Below are 18,111 nucleotides of genomic sequence, written 5' to 3'. Positions count from 1 at the left end.
GACTTTGTAGGTCATTAAAAAATCTAGTGGTCAGTACAGGTTTCACAGGCACCTGTGAATAATAATTGCGCCTATGACAATACTCAATGACGTTCATGGGTTCTCACCATTTTTTAAATTATCATTTCTTTAAGAAAACTGAAATGGAAATACCTAGACATTCGTGAGATCTACGTTCTCCAATGAGAACCTGGCCATTTTTAAAATTGCAATAATAATTAAATAATTGTATGAGTGACACCAAGCAAAAATCATGTCAATCTGAAAAGATTGTTGACCAAAGGATTGTATTAGAGACAATAGACTTAATAGGATATCAGCCATAAGGTTTTACTGCCTGCAGCTCATCTACTGTTGTGCAAGAGGGAGATGGCGGGAGGTCACTTACTTGGACAGGCTCTTCTTTAATTTATGTCCTTGATTGCCACAATCTGATAAGCGTTCAAGGGAAGGCAGTGACCTAATGGGAGGCAAGTGGCTGTCACTGCCATATGTGGGTAGCATGGCTGACACATGGCTGTCCCCAAGCACACGGACAGGAAGAGCGGCTGGGGATGGAGTGAGAGGCCCATTAAGGGCTTCCAGCAAGGAGACCACCTCATAGCCAGGAGGGATGTTTTCTGAAGACTGGAGGAATGGAGAAGGGTATGAGAGAGAGAGGTTATTCTTAAAAGAGCAGGAACTGTTACCAGGAAGCTCAAGACAGAACAGAAAGCTCCAACAACTCTCAAAGAGTACACAAAATACAAAGAGAGACCAGGATCACTCTGGAACAGAGTTCCCTTCAAATCTATGGAAATCAAATTGCTTTTAAAGGGAAGTTAAAGATCTTTGTTCTGCATTACTGGGTTACTACAGGCTTTAGTTTTAATCTTTTTTTTTTTAGCTGAGAGTTTTTGTCAATATCTGGAATATGTACACACACACACACACACACACACACACACACACACATATCCCAAGAGTTTGTTTTAAGGTATTGTTATTACTGATTACTGGGGCTTGAGCTAGCTTTACTGAATTGATTTGCAATTATTATCTTTTTTGCTGTCTTGTTTTTAGACCATGCCTTGGTCATGGTATGTAATAATTAATTAATATTTGCCAATAGGTTAAACTCTTTATTCTAAGCCAAGTAATTTGGATTTCTCAGCTTGAAATGTTTTAGCTGGTAAAGAAAATCATGGTGCTTTTATGATCTGAAAAAGGATAAACAATCTTGAAGCATAACAAGGGCACACAAAGAACAGTCTTTCTGAACATAAATAAAAAAGACCTTCGTGGTCCCACTCTTCTATACTTTTGTCATAAAAATAAAGACTTAGCTTACTCCTGCAGAGAAATTCTTAACTCATATTTCTACAGATGATACATGCCACTTCTATAGAAATGGGAGGAAAAATGTTCTATGAATTCTCCAAAAAGTAAGATTAGGCTAAAATTCTCTTTCCCGGCATCAAGTTTTCTAAGTGCACATTTGTTTAAAGACAAATACAGTAAATAAGGAGGATCACTGAACAATATGGTCTTCCCTGTGCAGGTTGAAGCATTATAGTTCAAAACACCTTACCAGCTTTGAATATCACAACTTAGTTATTGAGATATTCTGGTTCTCTCCTAAACTTCATACTAGATCTGTGCTTCAGTCTGGATGCACATTAAAATATGGCACTAGCAACTGCCGTAATCATCTCATCTGCCAAGATGCCAGCAAGTTCTCTAGCTCCTGGGTTCCCGCTTCTGGCGCATCATGTTTACTTGCTTGATTCTGCTTGGGGAATGACTGTTATGCAACCTGAGCAACCTGGAGGTAATTTTTTCATATTTATTTTTAGAAAATATATTTTGCCTTTTCACTGTTTATAAAAAAATCCCAACGAGGAATTTTTTTTGGCTTCTTTCTTCTGTGGCACTAGTACAAGTTAAAATGTTTAAACAAACAATTTTTTTCTTCTGTGGTCATGAAAAATACTATACCTCTGAAATGTACTATGACTGTATTGTCTCTCTCAGTTTGGTGTAATTAGTTTGGTAATATGGTATAGTTGTGCAACTGTTTCTCATTTTGCACAATGAAGGTATCTACATCTGTTCTCTCTCTTTTTTTTTTTCTTGCACTTTTACACATGCAACGGACATGGACTGGAAATACAGAAAAATCCATTCAAATATGGTCCTTCTTCTCAAACACAAGCAGCTCACAATAAATACTGCATGAATTGGTTCTTGCTTGTCTTCAGAGTTTTTCAGTCGCTTTAGGTAAGATCTGGGCTTGCCACTTCCAGCTCTAAATTCATTACAACTTCATTTGTCAGTGGCATTTCTTTCTGGATAACTCTTCTACAGAAAAGGTGGGAGTGAGAAAAAAAAATCCTCATGGGGCTCAACTCTTCTCCCAAAAAGAATGAACAGCCCAGAAGACCATCTCAGCATCTGAACAATCAATCCACCAATACTCACTGAATGTTCCTCTGAATCTGATGTCTGGGATGCAATGATAGGGTTGATGTTGGTGGGGGAGAGGGGTCCCATTTTTTTCCTCATGGCTCTGATCTGTAGCAAGGCCCGAAATGCTGTGAGGAAGAAACGGGAGAGGGATGGAGAAAGAAATAAAACACATTTCAAATTCTGCTGCAAATTTCTGTGAAAAACCAACCAAGGTAATAGATGACGGTGACCACTAAAATACAAGTAAAATATGATCACTATCCTTTCTCTTCTGATGGTCGTTAAAAATTAAATAATCTTAGCCTATCTCGGGTGTAGGCAAATAGTTCATTTCTCAAAGTGAGAGGATCAAACAAACATAGGATCTTCCAGAGAATACTCAATCTCAAAATTTTTAAAAAGATCAGGACTTACGCAATCTGCAGATGGGACAATTGTTAGCTTGATAGCGCAAGGTGTCGGCACAAGTGTTGCAGAGACAGAGATGGCGGCAGGGTAAGATCAAGGTGTCTCGGACGTCGGAGAGGCAGACTACACACTCTGCACTATTGTCACTCACCTCATCCTCTGCCACCTGAATTAGAAAAGCTTGCTGGTATGCATGTCCTTACAAACACATGTCCACAGTGAATTCAATTCGGGAAGGAGGGAGGGAGGAAGGAGGGAGGGAGGTTTTTAACATACACATTTCCAGACAATCTGGTTGAGATTGTGTACAACATGTACATTATTCTCCACCTTTATCTCTAGTTCTCACCTTTGAATCCTGTGTGTTATATTTGTTTTCTATCCCATAAATTTCCTGAAGGAGATAGCTCACTCCATCCACCTAGAAAAAACACCAACACTGAAATTACGTGGGAAAGTAAGGGGTCAAAAGGGGATATGAAACTCCAGAAAGAAAGACTGCAGAAACAACTTTTTTCTTTCTGTTTTATTTTTCCCTGTGAAAAACTGCATTATCTAAACTGAACGGGCACTTTTCAATAACAGGAGGAAAATGCTTACAGTGAATTGGTGACCACCTTTCTTTCTATCCACTGGTTGGTTAAAAGCTCTTTGCAACCAATACTGTTGGAAATGGGCTGGATGGCCATCAAATTCCTTGCCATTGCACAAGAAGCTTTCCCTAAAAAGTAGCAGGAACTAGTATGTGCGGGAAAGCAGAGAACCTGATCCCACCAGCCGCACACTCACCACTTGCTTTTGTTTGAGGGGTTTCACACAAAAGCCGCCGTCCGCATGCTGAGAGGAAGAAATACAAATGTTCAGGTGGTCTTCAACATCACAGTCCATCAAAAGAAATTCTAGAGGATAGGTGTGATGAAACAGAACTCACTCCCTAAAACACAATTATAGCCCACAAAGAAAATGTCTCCTATTCATATCATGCCTGCTTTTTTTCCTCCAAAATTTAACAATCACTCTCCTTTGAACTCAGACCATTTTTTACTCACCCAGCATTATTCTACAAAACTATCATTGCTCAAAAAAGACCCCTGTAGTTTCGCTATCTTCCCCTTCTTCTTCATTATATATTTTTAACCTTGTACTATATATTTTATTTCATTTATTACATTGGTTCAACCTGCATACATTCAACATGGGAATTTAGGTTCATGCATTTTGCACATTGGATCAGCAAGAACAGAATGTTTACCTTCTCAAAAGTTGCCAGCAATACATGACAGTGACCCATATGCTCTGCAAGACAAGGTCAAAATTGAGGTTCAGGATGATACATAATTTTTCCAGAAATTGATGCAGACTGCTACATTTCCTCCCCTGTGGTTGTCCTTAATAGCAGTAGTCTTAATTGACCACAATTATAACCAGGGTAATTAAATATACATATATGGTTCATTGCAGATGCCTTTCTAAGGGTTTCAGTTATTAATGATATTCAACAGGACACAGAATTAATTTAATCGGCAGTAATTTTTAGAAGGTACAGTGGCAACTTGCAAAACATGTCAATTCAGCTTCCTGTCGCGATGCGATCACCATCTGGAGGATGCTGATTATTTGCACCCATTCCAATTTAGCTTTCAGTGGGGATATGATACTGAGATTGCTTTGTTCATCTTTTAATGAAAGGCCTGTACTTGAAACTGGCTGAGAAGACTAATCCCATTAATTCTCCTGAATCTGTAACCAATTTTTGATACATTGACCATGGTGTTCTTTCTGAACTTTCAGAGAAGATTGGGCTCTACAGTGGTTCCAGCCTTTCTAAGTCTAGAAAGTGATGCTGAGGTTTTATTGTCTTGTACTTTGACTGATAGGATGGCAACATCTTACAGGATCCAACCTCAAACACATCCTATTCAACAACTACATGAAACCACTGGAGGAAGTCATCTGCAGCTGTATAAATGGGTGTCACTAGCATGCATTTTATCTGTGAGAGGGACAGCCTTTAAGTTTAATAAATTTAATAATTTGACACTTAGTTCACTTGCTCCTTCCAGCAAGCTCCAAGTAAGCAATTGGTAGCTGGTTCAGTTCAGTGACAGGCTGGTGAAGGAGAACATCCTAAAATTAAATCCAAACAAAATGGAGGTATTATTGGTAAAGTATGAAACTGAATAAGAAATTGAGATACACCCTAGTTCAGATAGGAATGCAAGCCCTCTGACAGAGTAGGTTCACATTTTGGGAGAACGTCTTGATCTTCACTTGGATTTGTAGGTGATGTCTATGGCAGGAAGCACATTTGCACAGTCAAAATTAGTGTACTAGCACAATCTTTCTTAAGCCAGAGATTCAGCAATGCTATTACATGCCTTGATTGACTCCTGTTTTGATTATTGCAATCTACTGTACGTGGGGCTTTCTTTGGAGAATGCCTAGAAGTGCAATTGATGCAAAATGCAAGAGCTAATCTGCTAGCCTGGAGAAAATACAGAAATTCTGTCATGCCTGTTCTTTAAAAATTCCACCGAATATCAGACGCAACTATCACAAATTGAGATAAATTTAAAAATCCAAAATGATTCCCATTCCAGGGGTTGCACAAGAGATCTCATATGTTGCATCAGGCAGATTAATGGATGGAGCAACCCCAGAACACAAGGAATGTGCAGAAAGTTCTGGAATAAAAGACTCTGCATTCATTGGCCTTCTTTTCCATGCTCCCAGGCAATGAAATACATCATAGGAAATACATCCATTGTCCAACATCTCCCAAAATTAAGACAATGTGTAAAGGTGTATCTTCTTTAGCAGGCTTTTGCTCAGGGATTAAATTTTCAATTTTAATTTAAAAAAAAACCTCTTGCTTTTCACCATTTCTTTGAACAGAAAAGCACACTATATACCAAATAGAATAACCAAATAAATAAACCATGAATATGATCCTTAAGAGCATCCTTACCATCTCCCTCATCTACCACTGCAAGAACCACCATGGGATAAATTTCACGGTCCAGATCAAAGCTCAGCTGCAAAAAATGAGAGGCCTGAGGTAAAAAGGCAAGTGATCTTAGAAAGTAAAATACAGGTAACATCACTAGAATTATAGTAATCCACTCATGTGCCCAGCAAGGATTACCACAGGTGTGCAATACTATAAATGCAGGCACCCTGGGAAATACTCATTTAGAAAGAAATCGCTGGAAACACTCTGCTTTTTAAAAAGACAAACATACATGTGTTACTCCATTAGTGTCATACAGTAGATTCTGTTCCCAGATAAAGATCTCCATTTTGTGAAGCATGCACAGGCCCTGAGGAAATATGAATCTAATAGGATAATTGCTCAAAAAAGGTAATTTCTCACTATTAATTTCTTTGAAGCATGCTTCTTCCTTACCTCTTCTTCAGCCCATTCTGAGGGATCAATACTATGGGAAGGCAAACAGAACTGCTGGCATACACCTCGCTTATAATGAACAGTCTCGGAGTGTAAACTGCTCTCCTTAGGGATATAACTATAAGAAAAAAGTGGATAACCCAGAGTGAACAACCTCACACAATGCTCTTATCTTCCCAATCTATAGAGAGTCTTCCAAGATATCGAACATCATCTTCTGGTGGCATTTAAAGCCACCTTTAGATTGACTCAAAAATTGTCTTGTTCTAGCAATAAGGTTATATATCATTTTTGCTTGCCTGTAATATATTTTATTGATACAGTTGTTTTATCATTTTAATTGCAATGCTGCTGTGAAGAATCCCTAAGACCTTGAAAGATGTGTAAAAAATTCATCCCTAAACAATTAATGTTGTTACTGGCCTTTCAGTTAATCTTGATTCTTGGTGGTTACAAAAACAAGTCTCTGGAATTTTCTTAGCAACATTTTTCAGGAGTAGCTTGCCAATTTTTCTTGCTAGGGCTGAGAGACAATGTCTGGCCCAAAGTCATGCAGCTGTCTTCTGGGCCTAAGACGAGACTAGAACTCTGTCTCGTAACTTCTAACCAGCACTTTTAACCACTCCACCGAACTGGCTATCATAAACTAATATAATTAATGCAGATATCACCCAGAAAAGAGCTCTTCTTTCAGGCATGATATCAATATAACATTTTCATTTTTGTGTTACTCCTCCTTTAATTTGCTGCTATAGTGTTTATTAAAATATAAATTTTTCAAATGAAAAATAGTCATCTGAGGTCTTATTTTCAGGGCCATCCAACCTGCAAGCTTCGTTTGTTTTCCAACTATGCTGATTGATAAGGAGCACACACACACACACACACACACACACACACCCGTTTGCATTTTTGTAACATCAGCATATTTCAGTGTAAGCTGACTCTCATGAACACTTCCACAATAGTACTGTTTTTAGAATCTGCAGTGATCATGTATCACAAACCAATTCAGGGTGCATATGGCCCTCAAAAGCCCATTTTAGGCTAAATTCTGCCACAACACAAGGCAGGAAAGTATGAAAGTACAATTCAGGCACATATTTGTTACAAGCACCTTGGAGATCACCTTTTCAAATAAGGCCATTAACCTCTGCTTAGCTGATTTCTTCTCCAGCATTCCAACTCTCCAAAGAGATAAGACAATAAGCAGTACCGTCAGCTGTATAATCTTTCCTATTTCTGAGCCTGATGCCTGTCTCCCCTTTCTCCATGTATTTCATCTTAGCTGTCCATGGGAGTCACTTGTGTGAATTTTGTGCCCAGTTCCCTATCAAAGATCCAGGGAGGGTGGCGCCAAGTCCCTTGGCTAAAGCCCTTAATTTTACTAGAAGTAACAACACAGAATAGAAACAAAAGTGAGAGATAAATTGACTTAATTTTTGCAGGATTTCTTTTTAAAAGGATAAAACTAAATGTGAAGTCCTTTTGAGGCTGGCTTCCTAGCTTCCTTCTTTAATGGGTCCTTATCTCATTTCTTCACCCAATGCTGGAACACAGTGTTAATGCCCCAGGCTTTGTTAGACAAAGCCAGCTGTGTGCAAGTGGTAATTAACTACCAACGGTAGAATATTTTGATTGCTGTACATTGGATTTTGTTTACTATCACTGCCTTTATTTTCAGTATCTGAAAATTCAGTATTTTCACGGCGAGGACTGTCCTTAACAGTATTATTTTCTGTCTGAAATTATTTTCATTTTTCTTTATGATATGTGTGGTGTGCATATTACATGTATGTATATGCATGTGCACAGATACCAACAAGCAAACGCACACGCCATTCAGATTGGGTAAAGTTAATTCTAATTTTTTTATACATAATTGTTGATTTTTTAAAGATATTATAGAGCTCCTTTACTTTATATCATATATCCAAAACATATTGGGGAATTTTAAGACCTTCTATAGTCTGATTCTTGGCACATGGATTAATTTTACCTAATGTACAGCTGCTCGTCATGAGTTAAAATGTGTTTCTCAAAAGAGCGATCTTGGAAAATAATATCATTTTCACTTTTACTCAATCTGCAGTATTTCAGTGCTGAGAAAAACACAATTCCTTTACAAGAGAATGCCATCATTGTCATCGGAAGTGGGAAGCTTCATAGAGTGGCAGATTCCATTGACACCTATAATTTCATGTTATATTAAAGCAAGGCTCTTTTTCCCCCCCCAATGATGATCAGCAGGTTAGAGAGAACTCACTTCTCAGAACTCTAAGGGAACATTATTCTAAGGGATAAAAGACAAGGACTTCCATGCATTTAGGCAGCGCGTAGGTTTAAGAGGATAGTGTCTATCCTTTCTGCTGTCAATTTTTACATTTTTTCAAACTCCATTCATTCAGCACAATTTCTGAACTTAAGACTCTCCCTATAAATATGGCCAAAAGGAAAATGATGTTGTGATCGCATGTAAGATACTCTTTTCAAATATCACACACCAAAATGGAAGTTACTAGGAGCAGGCTTCTTATCATACATACATCTATCTCATTGAGCTGAATTTGGTGGAGAACTACCTAGACAGTGAACCCAACAGGCGTGATCAAACTCTATTGCATACTTAGGAGGAAGCTGTTTGAGGCAGCTAATTGCCCTCTGTCAACACAAGGGTACAGTGCTTTCTTATATCCGATGAAATTTAAACCTTTCCTACAACTTGATGCTAGGAGGCAATTAGCTGTGGAGTTACCTGCATTCCTACAATAGATATTCTAGTCCTCTACTTACTGGATATAAAACAGCAGAGGTCATCTGAGCAATTTGTATGGATATATCTTGGTTACAAATCTGCAGTTCCCTGAACAGACAGCCCTGTCCACTTTTCCTCCTAACAATGAGCGATGATAGCAACGATGAGATGATCCCTTTCCCCAGATCTCCTTTGATTTACCTCACCACTCCATTCTGAAATTCTTCAGTGGCTTGATAATAAATGGTTATGGCCACCCGTGCATCTGTATCAAATGTGAATTCCACGTTGTATTGGACTTTCGCTTTGCTGACTTCTTCGCCTGGAGTCTTCACTTCCTCTGTGCATCTAACAGAGTAGAACAAAGTAACCATACATTTTGTACAAATGCTGGAGATCCAACTTTTTAAGGAGTAATTTGGGGATTTCTGGGAGTAGTCATCCCAATAAATCTGAAAGGTGTCAGGTTGGAAGTTGCAACAGTATGATTGTGCTACAGTATGATTGTGCATGTTAGAATGCAGTATTGCAGGCTGACTCAGCTCACTGCCAGGAGTTTGAGCCTGACTGGGTCAAGGTTGACTCAGCCCTCCATCCTTCCGAGGTGGGTAAAATAAGAACCCAAATTGTTGGGGGCAATATGTTGACTCTGTAAACCACTTAGAGAGGGCTGTAAAGCACTATAAAGCGGTATATAAGTCTAAGTGCTATTACTATTGTTAACAATTGCCTATCGTTTCTTAGAAATACTAGTCCAGTGTTTTTTCAATTTTGTTCCTTGGAACCCGAGGGTTCCATGAGAACTTGATGAGGTCTCGTAAGAGACTGAAGTTCATTAAAATCTAGCCAATTTTCCCTAACTACAGCTACAGGTTCCATGTCATTAAAATATCTTAACCCTGGTTCTAGACCAGGGGTCCCCAACCTCCAGTCCCTGAACCGACATTGATCCACAGCATGCCAGAAACCGGGCCACCCAAACAAGCAAAGTCCCATTTGCAGGATGCAGGCAACACTTGAAACCACGCACCTTCTGGTCCATGGAACAACCTCTCTCCACGGAACTGGTCCCTGGAGCTCAAAAGGTTGGGGGGTGCTGCTCTAGACCATAACCATAAGAAATGGTATTGCCTTTTCTTGAACTACTATCTCACTATCTTCATTGGGACATACTTAGAGTAAAGGGTTCTTGAATCCAGGATTGACACAGGTTTTGGGTGACTACAGGTAAAACTCGAAAAATTAGAATATCGTGCAAAAGTTCATATATTTCAGTAATGCAACTTAAAAGGTGAAACTAATATATGACATAGACTCATTACATGCAGGATAGTTCAAGCTGTGATTTGTCATAATTGTGATGATTATGGCTTACAGCTCATGAAAACCCCAAATCCACAATCTCAGAAAATTAGAATATTGTGAAAAGGTTCAATATTCTAGGCTCAAAGTGTCCCACTCTAATCAGCTAATTAAGCCATAACACCTGCAAAGGGTTCCTGAGCCTTTAAATGGTCTCTCAGTCTGGTTCAGTAGGAATCACAATCATGGGAAAGACTGCTGACCTGACAGTTGTGCAGAAAACCATCATTGACACCCTCTATAAGGAGGGAAAGCCTCAAAAGGTAATTGCAAACGAAGTTGGATGTTCCCAAAGTGCTGTATCAAAGCACATTAATAGAAAGTTATGTGGAAGGGAAAAGTGTGGAAGAAAAAGGTGCACAAGCAGCAGGGATGACTGCAGCCTGGAGAGGATTGTCAGGAAAAGGCCATTCAAAAGTGTTGGGGACTTTCACAAAGAGTGGACTGAGGCTGGAGTCATCAAGAGCCACCACACACAGACGGATCCTGGACATGGGCTTCAAATGTCGTATTCCTCTTGTCAAGCCGCTCCTGAACAACAAACAATGTCAGAAGCGTCTTACCTGAGCTAAAGAAAAACAGAACTGGTCTGTTGCTCAGTGGTCCAAAGTCCTCTTTTCTGATGAGAGCAACTTTTGCATCTCATTTGGAAACCAAGGACCCAGAGTTTGGAGGAAGAATGGAGAGGCACACACTGCAAGATGCTTGAAGTCCAGTGTGAAGTTTCCACAGTCTGTGTTGATTTGGGGAGCCATGTCATCTGCTGGTGTTGGTTCACTGTGCTTCATTAAGTCCAGGGTCAACACAGCCATCTACCAGGAGATTTTGGAGCACTTCATGCTTCCTTCCACAGACAAGCTTTATGGGGATGCTGACTTCATTTTCCAGCAGGACTTGGCACCTGTCCACACTGCCAAAAGCACCAAAACCTGGTTCAATGACCGTGGGATTACTGTGCTTGATTGGCCAGCAAACTCTCCTGACCTAAACCCCAGAGAATCTATGAGGCATTGCCAAGAGAAGGATGAGAGACATGAGACCAAACAATGCAGAAGAGTTGAAGGCCGCTATTGAAGCATCCTGGTCTTCCATAACACCTCAACAGTACCACAGGCTGATCGCTTCCATGCCATGCCGCATTGAAGCAGTAATTGCTGCAAAAGGGGCCCAAACCAAGTACTGAGTACATATGTGTGCTTATACTTTTCAGAGGTCTGATATTGTTCTATGTACAATCCTTGTTTTATTGATTGCATGTAATATTCTAATTTTCTAAGATTGTGGATTTGGGGTTTTCATGAGCTCCAAGCCATAATCATCACAATTATGACAAATCACGGCTTGAAACTATCTTGCTTTGCATGTAATGAGTCTATGTCATATATTAGTTTTACCTTTTAAGTTGCATTACTGAAATAAATGAACTTTTGCACGATATTCTAATGTTTTGAGTTTCACCTGTACACCAAGAGTTTCTATATCCAAAGCTTTTGTAGGTATTTTTCCCCCTATACATTCCAGGATTTGTCCTTTTTTTTATTTCAGAAGAAATATCTAGTGGTAGTTTAAGAGCTGCTCTCTGACAGTGAGCTCATAGATTAGCTGCAAAGCCTATTATTTTGTATGCAGAAAGTACAGGGAGTTGAAGTTTCAGCATCTCCTAGTCGACCTAAGAAGCTTCATAATAAAAACTGAAAAGAGCCTGCTAGGCCTGTGATTGTTGCAAATATAAGGAGGCCTTTAATATTCCTATGTGATGTTTCCATACTTTTGAAAGTATGTGTTGAAATCACAATGCTGAGATTCGGTAGAAAAATATGTCACTATATTGCTTACTTCAGCTAATACTTATACCTATTGGCTACAATTTTTTATTTATTATCCCACCTTTATTGTTTTTTTAAATAATTCAAGGTGGCAAACATACCTAACACTCCTTCCTCTTTCCCCCACAACTACAATTTTGTCAGATGGATTGGGCTGAGAGAGAATGATTGGCCAAAGTCACCAGCCAGTTTTCATGCCCCTCTGTCTTCTAGCAAAGTACTGTATGCATCCCTCTTCCACTTTTTCAATAGTTCTTCTCAATAAATAATCCAAATATTTTTATTTTATCTTTATTATATACTCATTAACCTGCTGTTTATCAATATGAGAGAATGCCAGGATCACCTAGGATTACCTATTATCTGCCAGGAGTTTCCCAATTTTTTTCTTTCTTCTCTTAAGGACAACATTATGTGTTCTCCTCCCTTGCTGGGCTCTACTATGATTGGGGTGGGTAGGAGTGAGGGACATCAACACATTGGTCATTTCCCATGAAGACTGAACTACCTGCAGCCAGACTTTTCACATTGCCACCAATGATTATAAGGGAACAAAATAACATTGTAAGTGCTAAACCAAATCCACAAAAACATTCAAGTCCCACGTTATTACAGCTTTTGTCCAGAATCACTGACTCCTGAGTATGAGAACAGAAGAGATAAAGGACAAGAATATGAAATCAGAAAGCTAGTCCATTAGCATAATAAAATTCTTCCAGGTCGTTGCCGAGAAAGTGACAGTTGAAGATTATCCACCCGATTTAATGAAAACTGACACTGCTGAATTGCAGGATGAAAACAACAAGTACCAAGGAAGGCCTCGTTTGCATGTTTTACATCTTTGCCGATTGTTTGGATTCTCTGGAGACAAACAGACTTGTTACCTTTGCAAAAACAGAGTAACCCAAAGGAATACACCGGCAGTGCATTTACAGAGAAACATTATATAAATCGCTTCCATTGCAAGGATGCCTGTTTTAAGCCATACTTCAAACACACTTCATTTCTGAATGCACTTGCATGTACAACCATATGCAAGTTCTAGATCGGGGGCGGGCAGGGGGTTATAAACAGCAGTTAGCAATTAAAATCAAGGCATATTAACTTGGTAGAAAAATATCTTATACTGAGACCTGCTCATAATTGCTGTTATGCCATCCAGAATCCAACAACTTAGTTCTCAGGACTGAAGTGAGGACCATTGACCACTAAGGAAGTTCTCCCCTCCTCCACACAGATCTACACTGTTAGCACTGATTCCCCTCTAATCCCAGCCTAGCAACAAAAATGAATTTCACTTTATTTAAATCCTATTGTCACCTGTAGTTATCCTGAAAGCCAGACGGGAAAGATAAAGACCAAAAAGAGACAAGAAGCTGATCAAATCATTTTACACAACGCTTGCAGAAATTCTTCCCCAGAATTGTTCACATTTAATCTCCGTGTTAATCTTAAGGAGCTACACACGGATACGCCCTGCTGCACAAGAGCGGATGGACTGCTTCCAACAGGCAACATCTGTACATGTAGTTATTCAGAGCTAATTCTCACTTTACTTTTTGAAGTCAAGTTCAAAAAATACCACCCAGCTTTCAAGAGTCTTAAAGCACATGACACTGTCAATTAGCAGCTGGCCTATGAGATTGAATAGATAGACCTCCCAATTAAAGAAATCCACAAAAATGGGGATTTCTGCTCATTGATTTTCATGTCTTATGAGAACTAGGAAGCTTCAATGTTTAAATCACAAGTGCAATCAGAAGAGGACAAGAACTGGTTCACATAAATATATGTCAGAGAGAAGCTTGCATCTGCTGACATATTTGTGTTCTGTGTTATTGACGTAATTGCATCTAAGCTGCAAAGATGTTGTTGTCTGTTGAAATATAATAAACAATTACTCTATTCCTACAAAAATACACAATACCATGGATGAAAGCCTTCTTGAAAGTATTTGAGGGAATATGGAAGGAAAAAGAAATGATATTGCTATGGGTATATACTACAGTTGGATGAGTATGGTTGAGATGTGCAGGAAATATACCACTGTAGAAATGGGGGACTTTAACTATCTTGTTATCAACTGGGAAACAAACTCTACAGCCAGGGGTGGGATTAAAAAAACCCTTCAACCGGTTCGCTGCCCGATTGCTGGGTGGGCGTGGCCATATTTTTGCCTTTCCTTGGGCCTCTGAGAGGGTGAAAATGGCCTCCCCCGGGCTTTGGAGGGCCTCTAGAAGCCAGAACTTCTGGAACTTCTGGTTTGGCTGTTTTTCACCTTCCCCAGGATCTGGAGGCTTCCTTCAGGCCTCTGGAGGGCGAAAACAGCCTCCTCCGGCCTCCGGAAGCTGGAAACAGGCCCATTTCCAGATTTCCATTTCGAACCGTTTTTTGCCCTCCCAGAGCCTCCATGCGGACCCTGCACTTACATGCATCCAAAATGGGCTTCGTGGAGATTCCTGGGTGGGGAGGGGAGGGAGGGGCGGGGCAAGCCGGTTGGTTCAACTACCGGTTTGGTGAACCAGATGTTTGGACCGAACCGGTCCAAAGCAGTAGAATCCCACTCTGTGTACAGCAGCGAGTGGGAGTTCAAGGAGGTTCCTCAGATGTCTAGCTGATAATTTTGTCATCCAAAAGTGGAGGAGGGAATTAGAGGGTCAGCTACACTGAAGTTACTTCTTATAAGTAAGGATGAAGTGGTTGAGGGAATAGAGTTGTAGGAACTTTGGGGGAGAGTGACCATGTCACACTAGAATTCACCATAGGCATGGGTAACTGAGCAAATTCAGACTCCTGGGAAACTGCCAGAGGGCTGCAAAAGATGTGGTTCCAATATTTCAAAAGGAAGGAAAAGTGGATTCAGGAAACTATAGACCAATCTGCTTGACGTCAACACCTGATAAAATCTTGGAAAAGACAATCAAGCAGTGGATAAGCAGGATAAGAATGAACTAGAAATAAATAAGGTGATTACTAGAAGCCAGCATGGGTTTGTTAAAAGCAGATCATGTCAAACAAACCTTATTCTTTTCTTTGATAAAGTGACTAAATTAGTGGACCAAGGAAATGCTGTGGATATAGTATACTTAGGCCTCACTAAGGCATATGATAAAGTAGACCATAGTCTGGTCCTTAGATAGAACAATGTGGGACAGACAGTATTACTAGCAGATGGATTTACAGTTGGTTCACCAACTGCACTCAACGTAAAGTCTTCAATGGAACTATGTCTGATGGAAGGAAGCACATAATGGGGTACCTCAAAGTTCTGTATTCGGCTCAATGCTCTTCAACATTTTCATAAATGACCAGTTGACACAAGAATCAGAAGGATCTTGACAGGTTTGAGCATTGGGTCCTATCCATCCAGATGCAATTCAGTAGTGAGAAAAGTAAGATACTGCCCTTAGGCAGGAAAAACCAAATACACAGATACAAAATAGGCAATACTTGGCTCAACGGTAGTAACTGTGAGAGGGATCTAGGTGTCCTAGTGGACCACTACTTAAGTATGAGCCAGCAGTGTGCTGCAGCTGGCAAAAAAGCCAATGCAATCCTAGATAGCATCAACAGAGGTTAGCATGAAGATCACAAGAAGTGATAGTACTGCTCTATGTTGCACTAATAAGGCCTTGCTTGGAATACTTCATCCAGTTCTGGTCACCCCAATACAAAAAAGATGCTGAGGCCCTAGAAAGAATGCAGAGAAGAGCAACAAAAATGACAAGAGGGTCTGGAGGCTAAATCATACAATGAACATGTAAGGGAAACTAGGAATTCTTATCCTAACAAAGAGAAAGCCTAGAGGTGATATGATAGCCATTTAGTTGAAGGGTTGTAACAGGGAAGAGGGGTCGATTTATTCTCCAAAACACCTGAGGGCAGGACAAGGGGCAATGGGTGGAACCTTATCAGAGGGAGATCCAACCTGAAACTCCCTCTGGATAGTGAGAACAATTGGTCAGTGAAATAGCTTGTATCACAGAAGTATGGATGATCCATCACAGGAGATTTTCAAAAAAGAGTGGATAACTATTTGTCTGAAATGGTATAAAGTCCCCTGCCTTACGCAGCAGTTGGACTAAAAAACCTCCAAGGTCCTTTCTGGTCCTATAATTCTATGTTTTTTTTTCCTTAACCCAAATTTGGAAAGTAAAAAACAACAACCCCAGCCCCATGTCATCTAAATAGAGGAGAAACAGCATTGTTCCAGAGAAATAGCTAAAAGGACATGCCATATACTGTACACCAGCCATGCTATTGTACTAGGCAAGGGAATTTGGTCCAGCAATATATTTCAATTTATACATATATCAAAGATTCAAGTTAATTAGGCCAAGTAATCTTTGCCAATGTATGTTCTGCTTTTCCTGGAGAAAGTCCCAGGTCATTTCCTTGTGATTCCACCCAGGCTTTAAGAAAGCTGAGCTGGGGAGATAAAATCCTTGGAAAGCCAATGTTGACCTGGATTAGCTTTTCCAACTTGGGCCTTTGAGAAGTGCTGAGGTGATAATTCTTTGAATTCCCAGCTAGCACAACCAAGGTGGCTTGGAATTATGGGATTGACATCTGGAAAAAAACAAGGCTGAGAGAAAGGCTGGACTGGAGAGTAGCAAATCTGTAGCTATCCCATCACACCCCTGTCTGGTCTAACTTTGTATTCTCTTCCGCGGCTCCTAGGCAAGCCCATTCAAGCAAACAAGTTCCCTTCAAAAAGCCTTAAGCCACAGGAAGTCCCATTCACTAAGTCATCTTAATGCTAGGCAGTTCTCTTTGTTGGGGTATTTTTTCCCCCTGCTTTGATTGAGTTAAAGGTTCAAAGTGCAGAACAAATCCCTGTTCTGAAACCACCGACTTACTTGACTAAACGCAGTGTGTCTTTGCGGATGTTGATCAGGCTCCTTAAAGTTTTCACCGGCTCCTGGGGAGGAGGTGCTGCATACGGAAACTAAACAGAACACAAGAGGAAATGCAAGGTTTAGATGTTGGAATATAAGTCAGACTATGAGGCTTGAACTGCAGGGAATAAATGAATCTTCATGCCTAAGCAATGCAGGTAGTCCTCAACTTACAACAGTGATTTAGTGGTTGTTTGAAGTTACCACGGCACTGGAAAAAAGTGACTTACGACCATTTTTGACTCTTATGACCATTGCAGCATCTTTATGGTCATGTGATCAAAATTTGGACACTTGACAAGAGATTCATTTTTATGACGGTTGCAGTATTCCGCGGTCATGAGATCACTTTTTGCAACCTTCTGACAAGCAAAATCAAAGGGGAAGCCAGATTCATTTAACAATCGTGTTACTAACTTAACAACTGTGGCAAGAAAGATCGCAAAATGGGGTGAAGTTCACTTAACAAATGTCTCACTTAGTAACAGAAATTTTGGGCTCAATTGTGGCCATAGGTTGAGGACTACTTGCGTAGCTTAGACATATGTTACTGTCTTTTGAGAGTGAATGACAGATGAGACCTCCCAAAAGATCTCAATATGTACTGCATTATGGCCCAAAGCTCAATTAGCCTTGGGCTTTTTTCCTGAATTCTGCAATTCAGCATGCAGGATCAGATAAAATGTCAAAAATATACCATCACGATGTAACTTTTACCTACGAGGGTTGTTTTCCAAGGACTAGACACAAACACAATCCTTGGTTGTATAAATAGAAGCATAGAATCAAAATCATGTGAAGTATTAGTACCACTTTATAAAGTCTTAATAAGGCCACACCTGGAATACCGCATCCACTTTTGGCCACCACATCACCAAAAAAATAATAATAATGTTGAGACTTTGGAAAAAGTGCAGGGAAGAGCAACTAAGATGATTAAAGGCCTGGAGACTAAAACATATGAAGAACGATTACAGGATTTGGATTTGGCCAATCTAGAGAAAAGAA

General features: G+C 39.9%; 1 protein-coding gene across 6 annotated transcripts in view; it reads right to left on the bottom strand.

Moving 5' to 3' along the window:
- Positions 1-18,111, bottom strand: part of RNF157 (ring finger protein 157) — a 92,990-nt gene that overhangs the window by 21,376 nt on the left and 53,503 nt on the right. For 4 of the 6 annotated variants that reach the window (XM_087955748.1, XM_087955746.1, XM_087955747.1 and 1 more), the window contains exons 3-12: positions 17,065-17,153; positions 9,219-9,365; positions 6,263-6,380; positions 5,825-5,891; positions 4,109-4,152; positions 3,646-3,693; positions 3,206-3,277; positions 2,863-3,022; positions 2,461-2,573; positions 389-627 (exon numbers count right to left, since the gene is read on the bottom strand). In XM_087955748.1, coding sequence (XP_087811874.1) covers positions 389-627; positions 2,461-2,573; positions 2,863-3,022; positions 3,206-3,277; positions 3,646-3,693; positions 4,109-4,152; positions 5,825-5,891; positions 6,263-6,380; positions 9,219-9,365; positions 17,065-17,153 — 1,097 coding nt within the window. The remainder of the gene's footprint in view (positions 1-388; positions 628-2,460; positions 2,574-2,862; positions 3,023-3,205; positions 3,278-3,645; positions 3,694-4,108; positions 4,153-5,824; positions 5,892-6,262; positions 6,381-9,218; positions 9,366-17,064; positions 17,154-18,111) is intronic. The other 2 variants (XM_087955745.1, XM_087955744.1) reach the window with 2 other exon arrangements.

Source organism: Notechis scutatus, chromosome 2 (genome assembly GCF_049901735.1).
Source record: "Notechis scutatus isolate UNSWTSFEM ecotype Mainland chromosome 2, rNotScu1.2, whole genome shotgun sequence".
In the NCBI taxonomy this organism is placed as follows: Eukaryota; Metazoa; Chordata; class Lepidosauria; order Squamata; family Elapidae; genus Notechis; species Notechis scutatus.
This window is presented reverse-complemented; position numbering and strand designations above follow the sequence as displayed.